This window comes from Drosophila gunungcola (assembly GCF_025200985.1).
Source record: "Drosophila gunungcola strain Sukarami chromosome 2R unlocalized genomic scaffold, Dgunungcola_SK_2 000012F, whole genome shotgun sequence".
Taxonomy (NCBI): Eukaryota; Metazoa; Arthropoda; class Insecta; order Diptera; family Drosophilidae; genus Drosophila; species Drosophila gunungcola.
Window position 1 is genome coordinate 687,298 of NW_026453170.1, and position 25,576 is coordinate 712,873.

The following is a 25,576-nucleotide window of genomic DNA, read 5'->3' on the forward strand; positions in this document are numbered from 1 at the left end:
GACGCGACTTCGTTGAATGCTCGCCCGAAACTAACAGCTGTTTTGGCCATTCGCCCCCTCGACTGCGCTGCACAGCTGTTCCGAGCGACCGCGTTTCCGTGCGAATGGCAAGCTGATAGATGACGTGTTTGGCTGTGCGAACTGTGCGAACTGAGGGAAGCAAACATTAAAACACCATGCAAACACGGCTTATTTTGATACTCCTCGCGCTCGCGCCGCTTGTCCTGGCCAAGAAGTTCAAGGAGGAGGAGAAACCGGCGTGGGCCAAGAAGGACATTCGCGACTACAGCGAGGCGGACTTGGAGCGCCTGCTGGATCAGTGGGAGGTGAGTGACGAACCCGACGGAGCCGGTAGCCAGGAACATAATCTTAACGGTTTCGAAACCCCTTACAATATTTCACTTTTTCAGGAGGATGAAGAGCCCCTGGAAGCGGATGAGCTGCCCGAGCACCTGCGTCCGCAGCCCAAGCTGGATCTATCCAATCTGGACAGCAAGAACCCCGAGGACCTGCTTAAGATATCCAAGAAGGGGCGCACGCTGATGACCTTTGTGTCGGTGACCGGCAATCCAACCAGGGAAGAAGGAGACGCCATCACAAAGCTGTGGCAGACCAGCCTCTGGAACAACCACATCCAGGCTGAACGCTACATGGTCGACGATAACCGAGCCATCTTTCTCTTCAAGGACGGCACTCAAGCCTGGGAGGCCAAGGATTTCCTCATCGAACAGGAGCGCTGCAAGGGAGTTTCTATCGAAAACAAGGAGTATCCGGGTGTCCATGCCAAAAAGGACGAACTCTAGGCTAGATTAACGATTTCATCAGAACATTCTCATGCACTCCAGTATTTTTAAGCTCAAAGTTGAACAAATTAAAATAAAGTGAATTTACTGAAGAGTACCCCTTTTGTTTGGACATTCGCATTGCAACGCCTGCAATCGATTAATGACTAGAGATGGTCGTGCTTGGATCTGGTGTATTACAAAGACAAATTTTAAAATTATTAGTTATATTTTAATTACTTTTAAAAATTATGTTATGTTATAAAAGTTTGTGTAAATTTAATTTAAATAAAATCTGAAAACTTACAAAACTAATAATAATAATAAAAATACAATTTAAAAGTTAAAATTGTCATTAACAGCATAGAGGTCGCAATAAAAACTGCATTTGAAATATTTAGGAACCGCAATTGCATAAATAAAATTAGGAAGATGTTATTGCCATCTCTAGAGTTATCGTATCGCTTTTCAAATGTTCCGAGCTCCAGCTCCCCTCTGTGTGACCTCAAGTCAACAAGACGGCGCCAGTTAACCGCGTCGTGCTCCGCCTGCTCTGTAGCTGCGCCACCAAAAAGATGTCCGTCCAAGCCAAGATCGGTCCCAGCATCCTCAACGCGGATCTGTCCAACCTAGCCGAGGAGTCCCAGAAGCTGCTGGACAATGGGGCGGACTACCTGCACCTGGACGTGATGGACGGCACCTTTGTGCCCAATCTCACCTTCGGTCATCCCATGGTCAAGAGTTTGCGCAACAAGATCAAGGTGAGTTTGTGGTCCCCGGAGCCAGGTATCCAGTTACACACTCTAGTTCCCATGCAGACGGCCTTCTTCGAGACGCACATGATGGTCCAGAACCCGGAGCAGTGGATCTCCCCCATGGCGGATGCGGGTGTCAATCTCTATACGTTCCACATCGAGCCGGTGGAGGATGTGTGCAAGGTCAGCCGGCTGGTGCAGGAATCCGGCATGAAGGTGGGCCTGGCCATTAAGCCCGGCACAGAGGTGAGTTGAGGTTATGTGCTGGCACTCCTACTGCGTTACGGTACACAGTGCTCCCTCTTAAAAGTAAACACTCGATTTTGTGAACCACCACGTAGGTCAAATATAAAGATTGAACTATATGCTTATTTGCTTATTAACTATTATTTGATCATTGCAACCTCAAAAACATCAAAAATGTATATGGAAATTAAAATTCAACTTTGTTTTTCAATTTGTATACCCTGAAAATATTATAATTTCAGTCAGAAGTTTGCAACGCAGTGAAAGAGAAAATTCCGATCCTATGTATATAGTATAAATATTTTTAATCAGAATCTCTAGGAGAGTCGATCTAGCTATGTTCGTTTGTCCGTCCATCTGTTCGATTCTATGATAATTAGTCTCTCAAAAGTTATCTTCCCGTTGCACAAAGAATATATATTTTTTTTTTGACGCGAGGATGGAAAATCTTCATAGATACGAGTTCGATTGTTTCCGACACATATCGCTAACTCGCATGCACGATTCGTTGCAGATCTCAGACCAAAAGAGAGAATTAAGGTAGCAGGCATCGGATCGAACGACTATAGCATATAGCTCCCATAGGAACAATTGGAAATAATGGAACAACAATTATGAATTTGCTGTTTTCTTCTTTGAGATTTAGTAATGGTTTATTATTTTAAAATTATGGTTTGAATTTGATTAAATCCCAAAGAATATAACAAAAAAAAAGGAAAAAAATTGTATCTCCTCTATTTTTTCCTTTGTTTTAATTATTTTGGATAGAGTAACGCTTTAATAATTCAGAATTATGCTTTTAACTTTGAAAAATCGAAAAACGACATATAGCTGCCATAGGGCGAATAATGGAACATAAAAAACAAAATTTAGATGTTTTTTAACTGCCAGGGTATATAAACTTTGGATTGACAAAGTTAGCTTCTTTTCATGATTTTTTCTTCTTTGAGGTGTAGTAATGGTTAAATATTTCTGAATTAGCTTCCATAGGAACAATCGAACTATTAAAAAAAATAAATTAAACTAAAAAATCTAGCTTCAATTTTATTTAAATTTATACAAGTAAGCTTCGAGATCTAGGATTTTCTATTTTAAAGGATACGATATAGCTGTTACAGGAACGACCGAAAAATTCAGCAGAAAATTGGCATAGCTTCATTATTTTTGTGCCTACACTATGTAATATGCGAAACATAGTCGTTTTAAAGAATTTGATCTTTCAATAGCTGCAAGGGATTATAAACTTCGGCTTGCCGAAGCTTGCTTCCTTTCTTGTATAATTTTTCTTATGTAAACACTACTTATACTAGTTTATTTGTGATAAATAATACTGATTCTGTTACATGTCTCTTGATGAGCAGCACTAAGCAAGTCGATCTATAATTCCGTTTTTTCTTAACGCTTACGCAATTTCAATTCTAGAACTAAATTTGTGTACCTCAAGTCCTTATTATTATTATATTTATGAACTTTATACTTATATGTATGAATTTTATATTAATTCGAATGTATATGTTGTGCTCACTTTGTAGGTAAAAGCTCTGGAGAAGTACATGAGCATTGCCGATGTTGTGCTGGTAATGACCGTGGAGCCCGGTTTTGGCGGACAATCCTTCATGGCTGACATGATGTCAAAGGTGGAGTGGCTGCGTGAGAGCTACCCGAACCTGGACATCGAGGTGGACGGCGGAGTGGGACCCAAGACCATCGAGTGCTGTGCCAAGGCCGGAGCGAACATGATAGTCTCGGGGACAGCCGTAGTGGGAGCCAGCGATCAGAGGCAGGTCATGAAGGACATGCGCGATGTGGTGAAGAGCTACCTCAAGTGAAGATGCAGTCACCTGATTTTCTATCCGTAGCGTAAGGCAGCATTTATTAGCTAGGCGAAGTGTTGACAAAATTGCAACAGCTGGTAATTGGAGTTAATTCGGGAAATAACTATTAAAAGACATTACGAAAACATATGGTTTTATACATTTATTTTCCAACATTTATATAATATATGTGTGTAAGTATATATCATGTATTGTATGACATGTTGCTTTAAGCATTTAGTTGGTTATACGTGTCTGTGTAGTTTATGTAGTTACATTTAGGATACTGCACATCCAGTTATTGTATGGCATTGACCAAATGTCTGCCTTATTGTCAGGATTATTCTGTCTTTGTTTTCCAAAATAAATGTTCAACAATATTTTCTGATTCGCGTCAAAACTTCAAAATCTGAATGTAAAACTTTTCATAAATTCTCAATGCCTCCGATGCGCTTGTCCAGCTCACAGGAAAAAATTCAGTTTTTCTTTTATTGTCAAAGATTGTTCTTGTAAATTCTTCACAAAGTTCCGTCTGTGCATAAATAACAAGTGCTTCTCATCAAATGATCATCTTTAAACATTTACATATAATATTCTGGTTACATATACTATGCTTCTTTATTTTCTTTTCGCGACACATGTAAATTGAACTAGTTAATCAGCTTCTTGTTTTTGCCATTTGTTTTTGGATTTTGCTACATTTACACATAACATTTCGCTACAATTTTTTTGATTTCATTGGGTTTTTAAGGGCTTGTGTTCATGTCGTGTCCTCCCAAGCACATGGAGCATGCGGAACTAAATCGAATCCTCTTGGGGGCAGTCCCCAATAAGCACAGAAATTCAACTGAGATATGGGTCTTGTGCGATTCTGAGTTTGCGTGTTGATTGTATGCATATTGTACTTAGTAATTATCTACTCTGCTATTCATGCCACGTGTAAATTATTTCACTCACTCCACTCGCCAATGCTAAGCATTATTACATCTACAATATATAATATATGGGTTGTGTTCGATTTAGTCTAAATTTACATAAAGCTAAGCGTTTTGATAGTAGCCTGGAGCATGGGTGTATAAAAATAGCTCGCCATGATCCGTGTGATCGTAAATGCACAAGGAGAGTGAACCCCAGAAAACTGAAAGGGTGATAGATTGGCTTACTGTCCAAGGCAACAGCTAAGGAGTCTCTGCCTGAGTTCAACACAAACTATATTTAAACGAGGGGTTCCTGAAACCTCTAGTGACACACGATACCAACACTTTGAATGAAATACGCTGTCGCCTGATTTCGGACACATATGGTTTTAAAGATTTCAGAAACACACCGTTATACGTCCATGCAATGCACAATATCGAAGTAAGCATAATTCACATGATATGGGTATATCTTTGTAAGTATGTATTGTCCTAGATCCGTCCTCTGTACTCTGTCATTATATGTAGTTAGTATGCTCGATCTACAACAGCCCACAGATTTGTCTCGAGTATAATCTAAGCTTTACACTTTTCGCTTCATAATATGCATGTATAAATTTAGACACCATCACATCTGCTTAATAGCTACCACTACAATATATATATAGAATATATGTATTCGTTATATGTATATTTCTTGTATATATTTCAGTTACATATTTGTTTGTGTTCATGTTCATCTTAAAACATAATGTGCCTTGTGTAATATGCGCTTCATTAAACCCCCATTAAGACTAATAATACTTTTCCATTTGTAAACTGATTGTACAAAACATGCATATATATATGTAGGCATAATATGTCCAACTATATCTAATAGGGATCGGTTAAACGTTTGCAATCTCTTGGCTTAAGCTAAGGTTAGACGGTCAATCTATCTGAACAAAAGGAAGTGCGATGGCCCAGAAACTAATGCGTTTTAAATGTTCATACATGTTCTTTTACAAGGCATAGCCATACTTTTGTTCAAATAACTTGACCGTCGGATCTCAGCTCAAAGCATTTAAACAGGTTTAAGCTAGAAACAATAAATCGAAAAAGTCGAGCCCTAGGAATAAAATCCGGCTTTAGGCCACTCTTCCGGCTTGAAATCAATATCAAAGCTGTTCACGTCTCGAAGCCCAAGTATGTTTGTGTATCATGTGTGTTGGAACAACCAATTTTGAGTCTTTAGTTACGCGTTTTTTACATTTATTTTCGTGCGAGCCTTTTGCAAAATAGTTGTACAATTTGTGGCACGTTAGCATACTAAGTTGCACAACAGGAATATGGATGATTGGGGTTGAAAATCAGGGCGTTACATTGAGCTTCGACTAAAGCGGCCAGTCTAAGTGGGGGCGTGACAAACGAGTTGCTTTAGCGTGTAAATAGTTCTAAATATTAAGTTACATTGACATATCCACTATCGAAGCGTGTATACCTTCTGTAGTCACCGCATATATAGTACGATTCGTATGCTATGTGTATATTCCTTCTAATCCTTCTGTTCTGACGTCTGCCATTTATTCTTATTTCCTTCTTTTTGTGTTCTTTAAAGCTGAAACCCACGCATTGTAGTTAGTATTTTCATGACTTATCGCTATATGCATTTATTTGCTTATTGTTCATGTCTCATTATTTTAAACTGCACTTCCTTATTGTTGAATAGATTCTTTGTTTGGGGAAGAGCTAACAGCTACGTTTATCAAATGCCCAAGATCAGCAATTTTTCCTTGTTTTTTGGTTTAGTTATAGTTACACATTATCTACAACTGATTTGCTTAGTTCCTGTTTTTATTGTCAACACTCAATAGCTGTGATTCTAATATTTTTCTGAATTTGTTTTTAGTAATAATACATTTTTTTCTGGATTAATACTTAATAAATATAGGTTTCATTTTGTCCGGGACCTTTCAACACAAAATGTAGCTACAAAGTCTAATTATTGTCCGGGTTTCGGGGTATTTAGACACAATTATCAATTGGTTAGATATCGGGTACATATTGGTTAGCTTCGTTTTACGTGTAAATATATAAATCGCGTATGGAATATGTATTGACATTTTGTTGCGCCCAGTTTGGGCTAATTTCTTCCGTTTGACTTGGTTGTCCATTTCCTTGCGGTTTAGGTTTATAGAAATCTCTTTGTAAAAAAATTGACAAATAAATTCGGCAAATTGACACATGATTATGTTGCCCAAATCGGTGTTAGCCAGATGGCTAATACCTTAAGTTCAGTAGCAAAATATATGTATGTGTTCTGTGTTTTTGAGTTCTTTGTGCAATCGTTTGTGCAATCGTGGATATGCTCTGTTCCAGAGTGACTTGACTCTGGCTCTCCTCGTGGGATCTCATCGTAGCCAGCATTAGTTTTTGGACGATGTCCTGGAGTGGGTGTAGTAGTAGGGTTTACCATTTCGCATCGGGTCAGTGGCTATTTTGGACAGCATGTCCGGACCACCCGGATGAAGGTCGTATTTGTTCACCCGATCCTCGTTGATGGGACGAGTGTGCTTCGCGATCTGCTCCTGTATCCAGGGCACGTACTGTACCACATTCGCGTAGACACCTGGTAGCCGTGGATGGGCACACATAATGCCCCAGGACACGATTCCGCCGACAAACCAGCGATCCTTTTCCCCCGGATACGGACACAGCAGCGGACCGCCCGAGTCGCCCTGGTGTTTGGGTTGTTTTTATTTATCCGGGGAGGGTACAGAATGGAAGTACTCACCTGACAGGCATCCTTGCCACCATCATCGAAACCGGCGCAGACCATGCCCTCCGACACGGTCAAGTTTTCCAGCCACTCGTCGCACTGGTTGCGCGTGATGATGGGAACCTGCACCTCATTTACAATAAACTCGTACGTAGACTTGGCTGTGGGTTAAAGTAGATATGTTTAATCCGGGAGTAATGGCAAAAAGACGTAGGTTCCACTCACGATCCTTGTCCTCCCGCTTTCCCCAACCGATGACGGTGCACAGGGTGCCAGGATGCAGACTCCTCACGCTCGGTGGCGGTAGACAAACGGGCAACAGGTGCTCATGGAAGGCAACACGCGTGGCCAGCTGAAAGGGATTGCAAACAGTGAGAAACAAGCTTCACCTTCGGCGTACCGATTAACCTCACCTGAAACAGGGCAATGTCATTGTCATGTGCAATAGCCATATTGTATTGGGGATGGGGGATGACAGCCTTGACCTTGACCTTCTGACCCGAGTAGGTAAAAGAGTTGCGACGTGTTACCCCAAGCTGTATGGTCCAATCTTCCAGGTCGATAACGCTATAGCTGTCAGAAAAAAAACGCAAATTACGGACCTAAACATTATTTTATCCAAAGCCTGGCTTACTTTCCAACGCAGTGCGAGGCTGTGAGCACCCACTGATCCGATATAAGGACACCAGCGCAGTAAAAGATCTTCTCCGGGCCGCCCAAAATGGCGGCCAGGAATGGCCAGTTGCCGGGATTAGCTTGGGTTCCTCCTATGATGCGTCTGGATGGCTTGTGCCTGCCCCGCTTCACGCGGCCACACTCTAAAACAATTAAAAAGTGAGCACCCAATGCAGTTTTCTGTTTCTGGAGCACTCACCGTAATTGGAGCAGGTGAGGTCGGCCATCGGATAGTCCTCCGACATCTTACAGTTGGCGAACTCCTGCATCAGAGTGGACTTCCTCTTGGCGTACATCTTCCACATGTCGGTGGACACATTTACCGATGCCAGTAGCGCACGACGGGTGTTATGGGTAAGGATATTGGTGGCATTCACAGCCGAGTAGCCCAGGATGGAACACACGGCACTGGGCGAGACTGCCCGATCCCAGTTGTTCACGCAGGCGGGCATCCACTGGCGCTGACCGATGCGATAGACCTCTAGAATACCAGTGCCCACATCGCCATTCCGCTCACTCAGCCTCACTAGATGTGATTGGGGAAATTTGTACGTCACACCTAACTAACTAAGATCTCTTAACTTACAGCAATTGCGCTCATCCTGGCCGTAGGGACAGTCGATGATGCCGTCGCATATGTGCTTGGTGCCGATACACTGGCTGTCGCCGCAGTAGATCTCGTCCGGACCGCACCGGTCGCACTTGGCCTCGTCCGCCTGGTCCATACAGTCCAGGTGGCCGTCGCACACGTACTCCTGCGGCAGACAGCGGTTTTGGTCGCACTGGAAGCCATCGCACTTGGGATGCGTGGCGGCTTGCATCACATCGCGTACCTCATCTACGCCCACGCAATCCTCGGAGCTGGGGAAGTCCTTGAATAGCTTGCAGTTCAGGTACTCGGGCAGACTGAGTCCGAACACGTCGAAAAAGAAGCCGCAGCGGCGCATTGTCTCCGTGCAGAGTGTCTTGCAGGGGGGCACAGTGGCGCTGTAAGAAGAAATGACTGTCATTACTGAAAGTATCTTTAATACTTTAATATATTGTCTTTAGCTATACTAGTTTAGACCGAAAAAGGTCCCACGCCGTTGATGACCAAATTCGTAAGCAACTGTTGTGTGCATACATACAGAGTACACACTGTACCATCGGCAACACACTGTTAGCCAAATCTGCAGGATCAGCACTCTTCAAGTGCAAACGTAACTTGACCACAAACGCCATCAGCGAGTGATAAGTTGCGTCAGCTTATTCCCACAGCTTGGCGACTGCAACAATTTGATCCATATATGCACATAACTTTCCTTTTCCTTCCTTCTCTGTAATCGCTAAGCTTAAGCTTAGAATATACAGCTAAATAAGATCAAAATAAATGTTTATTTTGAAAAACCTAGCCAGTGCGTTGTGAATTTATGAAAATACAAGGAACCTTATTCTCATCTTAACACAACATTTTTCTATGGCTTCGCTTATTTATGTAGGATTTTTTTTAAGGTTTGAAAACAATGGTTCCGTCCAACCACTTTAGCTGCCTTACATTATTTCGTTTTGTATTAAATATATCACACTGTCATTTGACGGTAAAGATTAATTTGATTCATGGACAGTAACAATTTAAATTGGTTTAATAAAATGGATAAGAAAAGTTTTAATCGTTTTTCTGGAATTTTTTTTTAAGATTCAATTTTAAAAACTCATATCTGCCTTTTGCGGTTCCTGATTTCATTGGTCAAATGTGGAAAAAGTAAAATTTTTTATCTGGTAAATCATATATTATGAATATCATACCCTTGCAGCTATTGCAAAAATTTAATATTCCTGAAAACATTAAAATTTTGATTTATATGCGTATATGCTTGCATTTAATATAGCTATGATGATTTTAGCTCAACTATTCGATCGTTTCTGTAGCAGCTATATGATGTCGTTTTCGCATTTGAATAAAATTAAAAGCGTAAATCTGAACTATCAAATTATTACGATGTCCAAATGAATTTTAAAAAATAATTGAAAAATAGAGAAGTTACATTTTGTTTTTAATGAAACCGTAAATATGCAATATCTAATCATCACTATATCGCGAAGAATATAAAAAAAAATAGCAATGCTTTAAATTGCTTTCATATATTTTTTCGATTGCTCGTATGGGAGCTATATGCTATAGTCGTCCGATTCTGACCTTTATACTATTTGCAATAGGAATACAACTTTTGGGAAAGTTTTATGCCGATAGCTTGAAAACTGAGAGACGAGTTTGCGTAGAAACTGACGGACAGAAGGACGGACATGGCTAGATCGACTATCCTAGTGATGCTAATCAATAATATATATAATTTTTAGGGTCGGAAATGTCTCCTTCACTGCCTTGCAAACTTCTGACTGAAATTATAATATCCTCTGCAAGGGCATAAAAAGGTTAACAAATATAGAAAGTCATTTGGTAACGACTTATGCAAATCTATAATATATTCTGCTTTATAATAAAGGTATTTTAATAATTTAATAACATTTACACTTTCAACCTAAAAATAAAAAAACACATACTTTTACTATGTGTGCAGAAAATTCTTTTGAACAACATTTCCTCTGTCAGAGCTGCTATTGATTACAAGTTTTTTCCTTGAAAACATTTTCGATTCACCCTCGCACTTAAAAAAAAGTCAGCGGATTTAGCAATTGTCATTAAAATGTTCAATTTTACACAATTTCTCCGATTTTTAGAAAATAAAATGAGGACAACAGGCTCTAGCGGTATTTCTTTTTTCTAGAAAGCAAAAATTAAGAATATAGTTTTAAGACGTAATAGTATCCAGCTTCATAGGTTTTTATTTTAAAAAGTACAAATGGTTCGTGGAAAATTTTGGTTAGTTATTATTTTCATTTATAAGAATAATATTTGCGAAAGGTATTTAACTTTTGTTGACCTAATGTAAGCCACGTAGACTAGACTTACCCGCTCTGTCCGCACTTGGGCACAAAAAGCGTGCAGAGAAAGAGGGACACAAGCTCGTAGCATCTCACATCGACGAGGGCCTCGTAGGAATCCAGGTCCTGTAATCAAGTCAAGTCAGTCCCTACTTGTTCGAAATATTGTCTTTAGCTACCGTTTGCGTTTCCAGCTGGCCAAAGTGACCGATGTAGTTGGGGAACACGGTGTAGTTGTAGGGTATCTGGGGGCCCTGGCAAAAGCGCACTATGATGGGGAGGCAGGTGCCGGGGGCTGGATTCTTGCCGAAATTCGTGGTGTCTTCCACATGGATCGTGTTGATGATCGTCTTGTTCACGAACTTAATGGTCGGATAGGCATTAAAATAGGCAGCCAGACCACCGGCGATGGCCAGGAGGGCAAAGGCGTTGATCAGGATCTGGAACAGGCGGAACTTTAAGCGGCCGTTCGTGATGTACGGGTTGGAGCTCTTGCGTCGGTTGACAATCTGAAATTGCGGGCAAAGTAAGTATAAAACAAGGGTTCTGTGTCTCATCCAGCACAATTGTTTACCTGATACTGCAAGGACATGGTGTGAGGTGCTCCATTCTGAAAGCGCACAATGGTCTGCAGGCTGCTGGGCGGCCCAGCCGTCTTATGGAGCGGCGAGATCGTCTGCGGCGGTTCCAGCTCCTCGATGGGTTCGTGCTGCACTCCCTGCCGGCACACAATCGGAGCTGGCGCTGAAAAGACAGACGATTGCTGTGAAATGCCCGCGATTGCGCAAGGACTTTCGCTTACCACTGCACAGCCGCTTGGCGGACAAAGAGGGCAGCAACGGCGCTTCCATAAGCTTGGGGTTGTAGCCCGGACTGGACGTCTGGCTGAAGCTGTCGCTGGAGATGGTCGAGTCCTGGCGGAAGTTGATGCGGCCCCTTGGCGGCGGCACTGCGGGCGCCTGCCTTCCACTTCCAGCCGCTCCGCTGCCACCCAAAAAGCGTGTGGGAGCCAAATCCATGAGCGGAGTCTGCCGCTGAGCAGAGCCAGGAGCGTTGGACTTGCGCCCCACCTGCTGGGAGCCCAGCAGCGGCGCCTCCATCAGCTTGGAGTTGTAGCCCGGACTGGAGCTGATCGAGTAGCTATCGCTGGACAGGGTGGAGTCCTGGCGCTGCTGCATGCGCGGATAGGCGATGGGCGGTGGCTTGTTGCGACCCAACTTGTTCCGCACGGTCAAAGGAGGCGGCGGATGACCCCTTGAGCCCGCCTCCGCGGCATCAAAGACATTGGCCTGACGCAAAGGTGGCTCTGGAGGCCCTGGACGTTTGCTATTTAAATCGGTGGCCGGCACTGCGGTCGGGCACGGCCCTGACATGGATGACATGGTGCCGCTGGAGATCGTGCTGGAACCTGCCGAGGCGGCGGACGAAGTGGATGCCGATGCCGAGACGCTGCTGGGCTCCTTGGAGCTCTGCGACTGGGTTTCGCTCATCGAGCTGTTGCTGTCGCCGCTGCCCTTAACAGTTGGCGGCTGCTTGCGGGCAGGAACCACTGGTAGCTTGCATCCGTTGGCTCCTCCGCTGCTGCTGACACTGCCGTTGTTGTTATTACTGGCCGGGTAAAGAGCCAGTCCCAGACTGGTGTTGTTGTTGTTCAGCTTGTGCATGGCATCGTTGAGCACAGCCCGCTCCCTATACGCATCCCTGGCATCCCTGCCCAGAGGAGAGTCAATCGAGCTGGACAGGGGCTTCTCATCGAGCGAGGACTGCGTGTCCACCGAGGAGAAGCGACTGCGGAAGTCCACGCTCGTCGAGCTGCTGGCAAAGCGTTCGCTGTGCCCGCCCAGCGAGGAGCCGTAGGCGGAGTCCACGGTGCTGCTGGAGGAGCGCTGCGCCCGCTTGGCCATGTGGCTCAGGCCAGAGTAGCGGCCGGCCAGATAGCCGGCGACCTTGACGGGCGTGGAGGTTAGCGACTCGTCGAACACGGAGTTCTCCAGACTCATGCGGTCGTCATCGGAAATCCCATCGGCATCCGCATATCCGGACGCCGGACGCGTGCCAATGTCAACAAGCAGCGCTGATTGCAGCCCAGTTCCTCCGTCGCCCGGCCCCCGAGCCACTGCCTCTGCGGTCACGTTTGCTGGCTGCGGATAAACAAACACCGTGCCCGTACCCGTGCCCGTGCCCGTGCCCATGCCGTGGGCGCCTTCCTGTCCAACAGACGAAAGTGGAAATGGGTTGGGACTAGACGACTGCCAGGCGGACTTGCCGCGCAGCAGGCGACGCGGTATGGGCGGCGGGGGCGTCACTGGCGTGTCCACCCGCACCAAGTGCTGCTGCTGCTGATGGTGGAACTGCCTGCCTCCCGCTGAATGGCCATATTTCTGCTCTGTCATGTTTACCTGCCAGCGGGAAAATGAAAGAATTTGAGGAAAAAGAAATCAGAAATGATGCTTGGCCAAAACAGTAGAAAATCGTATGAGAGCAAGCATGTACTTCTGCATAATTGGACTAAAGACTTTTTCCGATGAAATATGAACAAGTGGAGTTGATAATATTAATAACGCAATTCGTACTCCCGTTTCCTTTTCATAAAAGGGAGAACATACCCATGCTGTCTTTCAATATTTATGTTTTAAAGACTGTTTTCAGAAAAGTATGAGTGTAGGGGGTCTTATAAGACTACACAAAAATAATATGTACAACATTTGGGAACGTATTTTAAATATATAGTTTAAATGATCTATAAAAACTTACATTTTTGCGAAAATTTAATTTTTGTTTATATATAAATATAATAAATATAAATAAATATATAAAATTAAATACATAAACTTAGTTTGAAAATAATTTGTAATACTAATAAACTAGTCAACAAAAGTAAAATTTCCAAGGAATAGAACAATAAAAGTAAATGGGAAACTGATAAGCACTGCTATATAAGTTTTCCCACCGTACTGTTCACCCGTTCGATTTTCTACTGTGACAATATAACCCAGTAGCAATATTCTGCAATTCAAGCTCCTGCCAGGTGCAGAGTAAGGCGGCGGGGCAGGGACTAAGCCATCACTAAGCCGAAAGCAGAAATCCTGACGCGGCCCCGGGAGGTAAAAAAAGGAAAAATAGCTCTGTGTGGATTCGAGGACAAGGCCATACTATAAAATAAAATCAGAGCTGCCGGAATGGTTTTGCTTGCCGTCCACATCGATCTTTTAGGACAAGCAAAGCCAGACAAACTTTACGGGAATCCCTAGGACGCTAATCTCTTCTCTGCGCATCACTCGAAACTCGCCTTTCTGCATCGTAAGCAAAAAATTCACGCGGTTCCACTAAATGTGATAATTTGGAGTTAGTAATAAAATATTTCTCAGAAAATTATTTCAGCATTGACATTCTATTGCATTTTATGAACTTGGAAAGTGAAAGTTTTGCGACCATTGCGAACAAATTTTGAGTTTTTCCTCAACGAAAACAACAGTGCAATGACAGGCAGTTTTTGGCTTGGAAAAACAGAACCAAGGCTGGATCCTAGTGTTACTATTATTAATCAAAATTTTATAATCGTTTACTTGCTGACGTTTTCTCTTATTAATACTGTTTCTATAAAAGATTTATTGGACAACTTTTTCTACGATTAAAGTGTTATATATATACAGCTAAAAATTTATTTTTTTTTATTTTATTTTGTTAATGTAGATATATTTAAGAATACACCCTGAACAATTCATATCGGTCCAGTGAATATGTTTGAAGTTACAGCCAAATTTTAAAAAGTGTTTTAGAGAGCTTGCAAGTACAAGTACAAATTTTAAACGCGTTTTAATCAAAATGGTTTTTTCAAAGTCGGTGACCAACATTACTCGAAAACGGCTAAACCGATTAGTCTTAAATTTTAAGACAAGATTCGTAAATATATTTTTTAGTAATTAATCGAAGATTTTTTTTTCGTTAAAAATTTTTTTAAAGCACTTTAAGTCCGAAAATTTGCTCATAAATCAATTTTTTTGTTCGAGAAACCACCATTTTCTCTAACAACACTTTAACGACATCTCTATGGTTTTAAAATTTTTGAGGATTAAGTCCAAAGATGTAGTGGTCACCGCAAAACGCCTTTTTTGAGAAGAGCTCACGAAAATTAGCTGAAGCTCATTTTCAAATAAATATTTGTTTCAATACTTTGTCTTAAAATACAGTCAAAAAATTTAAAATAAAACACAAAATATCAAATAATTAAATTTAATAGTTTTCTCATGAAATTTTTTCAAAAATTCGCTTTTTTCGGCTTTTTAACTGTATATAACGGCTTAATGATCAAATGCTCAAGAAAGAAATACTCATTTCATTTGATTGGCAGTGTACTAAGTATAAAAAATTGTTAGTAAAGCATAGTAAACTTAATTTGAGAGCCTATAATCGTATGGTGGAGTGCATTTTATAGACAATTCTAAGCAATTCGACTGTAAAACTAAACTGGATGGATTAATATTTAGAAGTAGGATATTACTAAAATAAAAACTTGCTACTACTCAAAACATTTAGATAAATGAAGGAAAACATACTCCCGATTCAATCCCCCACAGGATATCTATACTTACAAGCATTTCGGTGGCTGCCAGGGGCAGCTGCGACGGCTTCTGCTTGTCCTCGATCATCGGATAGTAGTGGGAGGAGTGTCGCCGCACGATGCTGCTGCTGCTGGAGACGTTGCCACTGGATATGTGGCTGCTCTCGCTGATGTTGCCGCTGTGGCTGGGCAGTGGCAGCAGGGTGACCGACTTGCACTGCTCCTGCTGCTTGTCGTAGAAGTCGAGCAGGGAGTTGAGGGGTAGCGCCAGGCTCGAGGCGCGCTCCGATCTGGAATGTTAAAACATTTATTATCTGATAAGCGGTATAGTCAGAGAAGCTTACCTTGAGCGACTTCGCTGGTCCGCCACCGAGGTCTGATGCTGCTGGTCCTGGGAGACGCTCAGAAATTGCTTATTCATATCGAGTGCGTTCATGTCTTAATCGACGTGATTTGGCTGAATCAATCTGCAAGTTCGGAGGGAAATGGAACTTGATTAGTGAGGTTAGCCATATGTGATACGCATGCGAATTCCGCCGCTTTTTGTTTTACTTCGGCGTTGTGAATGCCATGCATATCAAAAGAGGACTACTCCTAACGGAATACTGAATACCCACACAAACTAAATAAAACCGGTCATGCAAATAGTTGCGGGGCCTTTTTGGCCACAGGAATCGAAATCAATTACACAATAGCCCACACTCACACACTTTCAAGCGCACACGTGACAATAGATCGCACAAAAAGTCCAAATAAGTGCAGTCGGTGTCTGTGTGCCGGGTTATATGTAAGCTATAGCGATACCATCGGAATCGGGCCAAGCAATTTGGCCTTTTGTGTCTAATGAATGCCATTAGTCGGCTCGCAGCACAATGGACCCCCGCGGAACCCTGTCCCGATCCTGGTGTTCGTATTGTGTGGCCAAAAGTCGATTTGAAGCGAATTCATCCATTCTGCACCAGAGATGACACATTTGAAAATTTATTTGGTTTTAGAGTTCTTCTTAATTAGGCAAAAAATAAATTAATCAGAAGCTTACCAAAGCATAAGGCCTAAGCGTTCTTAAGTTCTTTAGGGGGTATTAATTAATTGATAACATTCGTTGTTTTTAAGTGATGTCCTCTGATAAGTAAACAATGCAAACCAAAATAATTGAGTGTTTTGCACAGTTTCAAATGTCTAAAAAACTTTTCATTGTTTAATTTTTAATATTTACCCTTGACAATAGAGTAAAATTTATTGTTCGGTTTGACAAAATAGGGAAAAAATATTTTTAGAAAAATTTCTTATTTTACAAAATAATGATCAACAAGAAAGGAAGCAAACTTCGGCAAGCCGAAGTTTATATACCCTTGCAGCTATTGCAAGAATTAAATATTTTTGAAAACATTAAAATTATGATTTACTTGCGTATATGTCTAAAAACATGGAAGCAATGATGATTTGCAGCTCATTATTAGGTAGTTATTTTATATAATTTTATTATTTCTATTGGAGCTATATGATATAGTCGTCCTATTTTGATGAAATTTTAACCGTAATTCTGAAATATTTATCCATTACTATATGTCGAAGAACTTATAGAAAAATTAAAAAACAGAAAAGTTATAATTTTTTTTCAATTATTTTTCCGATTGTTCCTATGGGAGCTATATGCTATAGTCGTCCGATTTTGATAAAATTTAAATCATAATTCTGAAATATTAAACCATTACTATATCTCGAAGAACTAAAAAAAAAATTAAAAAACAGAAAAGTTATAATTTTTTTTCGTTTATTTTTCCGATTGTTCCTATGGGAGCTATATGCTATAGTCGTCCGATCCGGCTCGCTCCGACTTATATACTACCTGCAATAGAAAGACAATTTTTGGGAAAGTTTCATGCAGATAGCTTAAAAACTGAGAGACTAGTTTGCATATAAACGGACGGACAGACGGACAGACGGACATGGCTAGATCGACTCTACTAGTGATGCTGATCAAGAATATATATACTTTATAGGGTCAGAAACGTCTCCTTCACTGCGTTGCAAACTTCTGACTGAAATTATAATACCCTCTGCAAGGGTATAAAAATGCAATGGAAAGTTTGAAAGATTTAAGTCTGTTTAAAAAGATAACTTCTCGCAACTAAAATCCCAATTTTATCTATATAAAAAAATTCCAATTGTTATATAGGTATATATATTATTTCGTTCTTTAGCTTGGTTTAGTTAATAATATTAGCATCACCAGCTATTTTGCTGTTAACTGTGACCATTTCGTCATGTTTGTTTTACCGCGATTACTACCAACTGCGACATGCTATTAACTAATTTATCGAGTCCTCTTTTAAATATTAGTTTATTACTAGGCAGACTAAATGTTTTTTTATATAATTGAGCAACTTGAACATCAACACCATATTATTTTAAACTGATGCTTCTTCCATGACTTTCCAATGATTAATGTCCGAACATATGAGCACGGAGCTATAGCTACATAGGGGCCTCAATTCGACAATGTTCAACTATGACCTACTTAAATCGGTAGCATGGATGAGTGAGTGAGCATCAGGTTTCCGGAGAACGAGACGACAGCCAACAGGTAAATTAAAGCAAAGTTAGGTTCTGAACAAGACCAAAACACACATACACCCATGCCACGCCCACTGAGCCGCCTCACGTGGTGTTGGCAGGCATGGTTCAGCCGTCAGAGTTCGCAAAGTGTCAAGGACGTGTATTGACACTAGTTCGATGCAATTAACCCGGACAGGTGTACTTGTTTGTCAACAAATGGTAGTTCCAATTACGAACCCAATTAAGATCAATCACTGCAGGTAGGTGTCAAGTTGGCCAGAACAAAGCCTAAGTGGCATTTATATTCTTCATAACTCTTCCTTCGTCCCTTAGTTATCAAATTAGATTTTAGAAATGTAAAATTGTTAAGGTGCAAAGGTCACGACGTTCTCATGACCACCATTTAAGCAAGCAAGTAAACTTCGACTTATGTATTCATTAACAGTCACTTTTTTTCTCACTTCTTTTCGCCCCTAAGGAGACGACAGTCTAAAAAATAAAAGTCACATTTACGAACATAACTATCCTTTATTATAATTATAGCTACGCTGCAATACTAGAAATCAAATTATTATCTTTCCCTCACTTTAACCGAGCAAATATCCAGCCGCACATGGATATGCATATAGTACTCCCATTAAGGTCCACCCTTCTCATTACGTCCTGAATCTGAAGTCGGAGGCATGGCAAGGACAGGATAAACACATAAATTCTATTTGCTCGGCATTTGTATGCTGAACACCAATTCCAAACTCATATGAACCATAAATTGTTTGCTTTTGTGTTGTTCCGATCCCCATCTTCACTTTGCCAACAAAAATTTGCTACGCAAAAGCAGACCTATTCAGGCACCGGGATGGGAAAAATCGGGAGCGGGTCTTCGTGGCCTTTAAATTGTATTATGTCGAAGACCAGCGGCAAGTAGTCCCGGCAACAGCATTTGAATTTAAGGTTATTACCCAAATTGTTGGCGCATTTGCCAAGTGTCAGACGCTCGAATTCCAATCACAAATCAGAAATCTCGGCCTTGTCACAAAAAAGGTTGAAATTCCAATCCCGCTCAGGCCCAGTTCTTTTCCCGTGAGCATCTCTTGATTGCTTTGGTAAACATTATTAAGTATACGCCTGGCGGTCCCTTGAAAATATTTGCTCAAAGTTGGCGCACAAAATTACGATTTGCGTATGGAAATAGCCAAGGCATTCGGAGTTAATCAGCAACTGCTTAACACGGGATTGCAAGTCTTGCGCAATTGTTCTGTCGGACTCAGACGTTTCCCCAGAGGACAAACGGAGTCAATTTGAACTTGGCAGTTATTGAAACGACTGCAGATTCCTGGAGTTGTGGCTGGCATTCCTCTGAAATTCCAGAGAACCAGTTAGGCAACAGTTTTGCCTGACCCTTGAATATTCGAACTAGATTGTTGTGCATAATCAATCTTGTGCAAGCCAGTGTGCTCCATACACACATCCCGAATTGAAAGGAAATCATTAAAATGACACCACATGAGTCCTTAGTTATATAAGGCCTGAGCCAATTACTGCATGTCTCGCTAGGCAATCAGCCACATGATCTGGGTACGACAGATTAGGTGTATAGTATACGTACATGTACGTATACAAAAATGACACAAGCAAATTCAAATTCCAGCAGAGATGTGACCAGGAGTCCCGGGAATTTCATTATAAGGACGTCGTGGTCAGGCGAAAGTGAAACGTGTGAAGCCCTCAAGCTATTCGTAGAATTTTTTCACGGAGGTACTTCGTCTTATTTATTACGTATTCACTTTTAGCCGGGCATAATTTAAATTAATGACTCCTTGCTGGTTGCGTCCTCATTTGTCTGGGGCACACATAAATTACGGCTGAGCATTTAATTAGTTTTGTGCAGGAGGATGTGAAGACTTTTCCCTAGCATTGCCTGGTAAGTTAGATCAATTTTAATCTTATATGTCACACTTTCGTGCGTTACCTTAAGCAGAAATATTAAATATACGAATAACTGTTTAAGAAAGCTCGCAGATAGAGGGTTGTGCTAAAAAATATAATGAAAAAATAAAAAAAACAGCTTACCAATGCGAAAGCCATTTATGTTATGTGTACGCTTGGGTAACAGCTAACAGGGCTGAGTTTTGCTGGTAAAAAATTAGAAAGGATTATTTGTTGACCCTACGAGCGTTGATTTTCCTACGGGCTTACGTAACCCGCACGTACAATACATTTATGAGAATTGGCTGCAGAATTGTTGCTCCCCAGACAGGAACAAAAAAGAGGCTGAGCAGAGGGCGTGGCGCCAGGCACGACCATACAATTAACAAACAAAATGTTAGAGACATACACACACGCACGCAGAACAAGTGTGCCATTGTTGGTAATTGTGCAATCAGAAATGTGTTGGTGTGCGGCATATTGCGATTGTGTGCTGTAAGTGAGTGTGTGTTAGCCGGCGCGTGCTGCGAATGGCCTTAAACGAAAAGAATGGAATGGCCAAGAGAACGAAGAAGGCGGAGCTGGTGAAGCCTCAGGCAGCCTCTGAGTTAAAACTGGAGGAGGAGCTTCAATGTTGCCAACTTCCGTTCGACGCCCGATTCGATTTCCATTTCCATCTCACACTCAAAGGGCGTTCCGTTGACTGACAATCATCATCGATGGGTGTCTGTTTACTATTACAGCCTCATCGGCAATACCAGCAAGGAACCACAGACCAATCTCTTGGCCTTCATTTCATTGCGTCTCATTTCCGCCGCCAGTCGATCGACCATATGAGCTGCATTCACCGCAGAGAAAAATTGTTTAATAAACTTATCTTGGCTTCTTTATTCATTTGACCCAATGAGTTTTGGGTGTTATATGGCACACACAGCGGACGTATGATTGTGAATATGTTACACAGTATAACTTAAAACAAAACAGTTACTTAGTAAAACGTCAATGGAGTTCGGACACTGGAAAGCAAACAGTCAGAGAGAATATTAGTTTAAAGTTTCAGTAAATTGGAAACGGGGAAAACATAGTGTGTTCGTTCAATCTTTGTGGAGTAGAACTCTGCTGAGTCCATGGTAAATTAATGGTGTGGGCCATTATTTGCCTGTCACTCAGTCGGACTGTTTGGACAGTGCTCTCCAGCTATAGTCTCAATTTCCAAACCTGTCAGGCTTAGATAACTGATTGGAGTCTAGCATTTATACCTTCAAATATGTATATACCATTTTAAATTTATGGCGTTTCATTGCCTGGTCAGCTTAGAAAATGTAACTCAAATTTTTGCTCTGTAAAATTCTGGCTTTGCCTTTTGTTTTTATAAAATCTATCGGTGGAAATATAAATTAAAACCCATAAAACGTTTGTTAAGTCGAAATTCATATACCCTTGAATCTATAACTAAAATGTTACATTTTATAAAATGGTGGAATTTATTTTTTTATTAGGTCTCTGACTGAAATTAAAATACCCCCTCAAGAGTATACAAATTATATGTTTGCCTTTTGTTTTTATAAAATCTATCGTTGGAAAAATAAATGAAAACCCATAAAATTGTTGTTAAGTCGAAGTTCATATACCCTTGCAGATTAAACTAAAATGTTACATTTTATAAAATGGTGGAATTTTTTTTTTTTTTGTCTCTGACTGAAATTGAAATACCCCCTCAAGAGTATACAAATTATATGTTTGCATCGTTTACTATTTTTAAAATTAAAATATGAAAACTAAATATTGTGCAACGTTTTTTTAGAAATGCTGTTGTACTCAAATTTGAGCAAAAAGAAGACTTCCTAAAATTGCATTTAAGTTCAACTCAACGATTGGGCACAAATGATGCTAGTAATTACTCTGTAGAAATCGTACACACAAACGCGTGGCTTAGATAATGTATGTATTCTGTCAGATAGATTGTCAGTTAGTATGTCATTTAGTTAGTCAGTCAATCAGGATTGAAGATGCCTCCACCGGCACACAGGCGATAACAATGGCGAGCGTTGAGCAATTTACTGGATGCGTTCGCTCAATTCACTGTGCGAGTGTTTGTGTACGAGTATTTGTGTACGGATACATTGTACGAACAGGATTTACTGTCATCGTCAACGCCATTGTCCTCCTTGTCAATTTACGTCCCGATCGAGGATGGGTGAAGGCCCGGCTTTGCCCTGTTTCAGTTGCCCAAGTCTGGTCTGAAGCTGGGTCACAAGCCCCACTTTCATTAGTCAATGCGGCGGTCTTGGCGCTTTGTTTCTGACATCCCAACGGGCACACGTGGAGCTGTCCGCGATGTCCTGAGTGGGTGGCGGCTGGGCGCCTGCATGCTGCCTGATGTGGCGCCGTGCGGCTTATGATGCCTGGCCGAGCACTGATGGCTGCCTGTCTTTTAGTCAGGGGCTCTGGCAATGTTTGTGCAAGTAGACGGAACCACGCAAGCGGAAGTCAAACCGAGGGTTTGTATTCGCCTTCAGACATTAAGGAAAACACACATATAGCTTATTTTCTACAAAATTCATTAACAATTGTTGGCTTTTCCGACGTATATTTAAAATTTAAATATACCCAAGAGCTTTCTCTGCATATTTCATAACTGATCAAACTACCAGTCGGAAGGAAGAAGAAAGCTGTTTCTGCCCAATAAAGTCGATCTGGCCATGTCCGTCCGTATGAACGTCGAAATCACTGACAATTTTTGATTTAGAACGCAATTCGAGCCTCGCCCACTCTAACGCCCACAAGCCTCCAAAATCTGTCCCGTCACTCTGAGGTATTTTGACTTTTTGTGTTTGTTTGGGTCATATCTATCGGCGGGCTCAACATTTTTAAAATCGAGTTATTATTTTGGAAGTTGTAGAGTTATTAAGTCATCTGCTCGACCGCTGCTCTGCCACCGGCACTCTGATGTAGAGAGACAGAACGAAAAAGCTATTAGCGGGGGTGGAGGTGCTGCACGCTCTAAGCTTCTAGTCTTGGCTATGCAGGTCGAAAGATAACCCCACCAAAGCCCCGATTGATTTGTTGGGGAACAGTAGGGGATCTCGAATTTAAGATTATTTAACCTATATATTCAAAATATTTTGCTTTTTTTTTTAAGCCGAACTGAAAAAACCTAGTTTGTAGGCATAATTATTACTTATTTAACTAAATCTGCCACAAATTTATTGTGTCAGTTTATCCAAATTTTGTTCAGTGCCGAGAGGGGTTAGCTAGTATATGGGACCCTGCTATCAACCTGTATATCGTGTGCATTAAGCCGTTAACAGCAGACAGTTGTGGAATAGAGCAATGATAGAGTAAAGTAGTTATATAGGTGCGGTCATATGCAGCCCATAGTTATTAGCAGACTGAGAAAATACCCCACACTGTGCATACACATCACGGCCTCCCTTCCGATTACAGCTGGCCGTTTTGTTGTCTCACTGTCTGCATTGTCGACGGTTTCAGCGGAAATTGATTTTCGTACTTCTACGCCCCTGCCACCGGCTTGTGGGTGGTAATTTATGACCGTTTCTCTAGCAGACACCCCCCGTTTATAGAACACTTGCAGTCAATTAAAGCTTGGACCTCACCATCGTCTTCAATGGCAATCAGTTGACATTTAAGTGAAACCCTATAATGGAAGGTGGCGATCCATAGACCTACAGCTGCAGCTGATGTGGGGTGATGTCTTTTGCTGTTCGCACAATGCGCAGTTCACAGACATTAAATAATAACCTCCCACCGCCCGTTTTAGATTTAATTTGCTCAGACTGTTGCCTCGGATTCCGATTCATTAAAATCGTATCAAAGCAGTCGAAGCCAGCAATTTATCTATTTCATTAAATCAAAGTGATTTTTGTTTTTGCTTTTGTTGTCCGGAGTATCTTGGCAGCCAGGGCAATGTCTTTGTTTGTTAATTCTTCAGTCATTTACCTTTGGCATAGGTCGAAGAATTAATATTTGCATATCGAATAAGATCCAAGCTATTTTAAAGGAGCACTAATTGAGCAACTTAAGTGCCAAGATTAAGGGGATTAAGTCTTAATCGTATAGTACATATTTTCGCTGAACATGACGTCAATAAATAATTGAATTAAATTAAACAACCTTAAAACCAAGCGCTTTAAATAAAGCATCAAAAGCAGCACCTTTAAACAACAAAAAATTGCCTGTACAAATAACATGTTTAGCTAAAAAGCTTTAATAAATCTTAGATAAACGAGAGAACAAATAGATTTTTTGCAAAAATTTCCAAAAAACAAAGCTAATAAAAAAATAATTAAAATTATTGTTATTTAAAATCGTTCGTTGAATCATTAGATAAAACATATTGAAAATGAGTACAACATTTCGAAATCGTATAGATTTCATTGATTAAGAGTGTCAACCGTTTTTAAAACCCGGAGTAGAAGAAGAAAAACTGATTTAAGACTGTGCTGATGAACGGAACTTTTGAAGAACATATGGGATTATGTTCTAGGCATATTTAACTAGCTAAAAAAACCATCAAAATTCGATATTTTAAATTAATATAAGCATAAAATATATTTGACTGTTTCAACATTGTTTGTTATTTGCTTCGAACAGTCTTGCTGATGGTTCGATAACGTCGAACAAATTCGAACTTTTTCGCAAACATCGTTCAACTCGTTTAAATGCAATTTGACGAGTTCTCTGAACCCCGAAATTGATTGTCTGGTATGGTTTGGTTTTGCATAACTTTTTGTTTTGGGGTCCAGACGACGCTAATGGATTTCTCATTATCGAAAAGCAGACTTTATGGGGAAGTTGTTGATTCAAGTCTTGGCCTCCGTGTTGCCTAGTTTTCTGGGCACCCCAACGTGCACTAATATTCAGATTTTTTGCACAAAAATGATGTGTTTTTGTGGCCGGCCAAGGCCCAAAAGGGAAATTGTTGTATTTGCTTATAGCCATTTTTCGTCATTCTTTTTTGTTCCATCGATTTTTGTGCCGTGTGCGCGCAAGTGTGTTGGTATTTGGTCCTTCCAAATTGAGTTCGAATGCTGCGCGAATAGCCGAGGTTCTTAAGACAGCACAAGTTGATACAACTTGGGTAGCAAACAACGTGGCGTTTTAGTGTGATACCTTGTAGGCTGTGTGTGTGCGTGCGAATATATGCCTTGTTGCCCTGTTTGTTTTTCACTTCAACTCTGCCTGGGCCTAAGGTTCAACAAATTCATTCTCTCATCTCACTCTTCATCTTGTTTTCTCTTTGTCTCCCGCTGTCTCTTGCTCTCCGTTTCTCCCTCTTTCTCGTTCTCTCTTGCAAGCTTAGCATTTTTGGTTCCTAAGTCAAATAATGCGCTAACACATCGTTTCACGTCTAAATGCTTTCAAAATATGCATAAAGCTTTTTCCACAAACACGAATTTCAGTTTCTTTACAAGAAGGCTTCTGCAAATCAAACTCTACAAGTCGAGTTAGTCCATTACCTATCCTGTTTGCTTTCCCTCTAAAAGTCTCTTTAACTGAGTGAACTAACATCCTTCTACTTATTCCAGAACTTTGGCCCCTGTTTTTACCCTCGCAGAGTGCGTTAAATTTCTAAATGTTTTAAAATTACTAAGATTAGACTTTTTCAAAATAGTTATTTTGTATAATTGAAGAAAAGAA

At 41.0% G+C, this 25,576-nt stretch overlaps 3 protein-coding genes across 6 annotated transcripts in view; 2 read left to right on the forward strand and 1 right to left on the reverse strand.

Annotated features, from left to right (window-relative positions):
* The first annotated feature begins 166 nt into the window (after positions 1 to 166).
* On the forward strand, positions 167 to 897 carry LOC128255879 (LDLR chaperone boca). The gene is made up of 2 exons (XM_052985692.1): positions 167 to 326; positions 411 to 897. The coding sequence occupies exons 1-2, from the start codon at positions 177 to 179 to the stop codon at positions 801 to 803; spliced, it is 543 nt and encodes a 180-aa protein (XP_052841652.1). The 5' UTR covers positions 167 to 176; the 3' UTR covers positions 804 to 897.
* A 349-nt stretch (positions 898 to 1,246) lies between these two features.
* Positions 1,247 to 3,745, forward strand: LOC128255878 (ribulose-phosphate 3-epimerase). Its single transcript, XM_052985691.1, has 3 exons — positions 1,247 to 1,543; positions 1,601 to 1,783; positions 3,316 to 3,745. The coding sequence occupies exons 1-3, from the start codon at positions 1,358 to 1,360 to the stop codon at positions 3,610 to 3,612; spliced, it is 666 nt and encodes a 221-aa protein (XP_052841651.1). The 5' UTR covers positions 1,247 to 1,357; the 3' UTR covers positions 3,613 to 3,745.
* Positions 3,746 to 25,576, reverse strand: part of LOC128255857 (uncharacterized) — a 30,653-nt gene continuing 8,822 nt past the window's right edge. For 3 of the 4 annotated variants that reach the window (XM_052985655.1, XM_052985656.1, XM_052985654.1), the window contains 13 exons: positions 15,775 to 15,897; positions 15,462 to 15,720; positions 11,672 to 13,268; positions 11,444 to 11,613; positions 11,049 to 11,378; positions 10,898 to 10,995; positions 8,534 to 8,934; positions 8,147 to 8,473; positions 7,907 to 8,090; positions 7,686 to 7,845; positions 7,498 to 7,624; positions 7,288 to 7,433; positions 3,746 to 7,231 (listed from right to left, as the gene is read on the reverse strand). In XM_052985655.1, the coding sequence (XP_052841615.1) occupies positions 6,920 to 7,231; positions 7,288 to 7,433; positions 7,498 to 7,624; positions 7,686 to 7,845; positions 7,907 to 8,090; positions 8,147 to 8,473; positions 8,534 to 8,934; positions 10,898 to 10,995; positions 11,049 to 11,378; positions 11,444 to 11,613; positions 11,672 to 13,268; positions 15,462 to 15,720; positions 15,775 to 15,866 (4,203 nt within the window). In that variant the 5' untranslated portion in view covers positions 15,867 to 15,897 and the 3' untranslated portion in view covers positions 3,746 to 6,919. Of the gene's footprint in view, positions 7,232 to 7,287; positions 7,434 to 7,497; positions 7,625 to 7,685; positions 7,846 to 7,906; positions 8,091 to 8,146; positions 8,474 to 8,533; positions 8,935 to 10,897; positions 10,996 to 11,048; positions 11,379 to 11,443; positions 11,614 to 11,671; positions 13,269 to 15,461; positions 15,721 to 15,774; positions 15,898 to 20,059; positions 20,082 to 25,576 lie in introns of those variants that run through there. The other variant, XM_052985657.1, reaches the window with a different exon arrangement.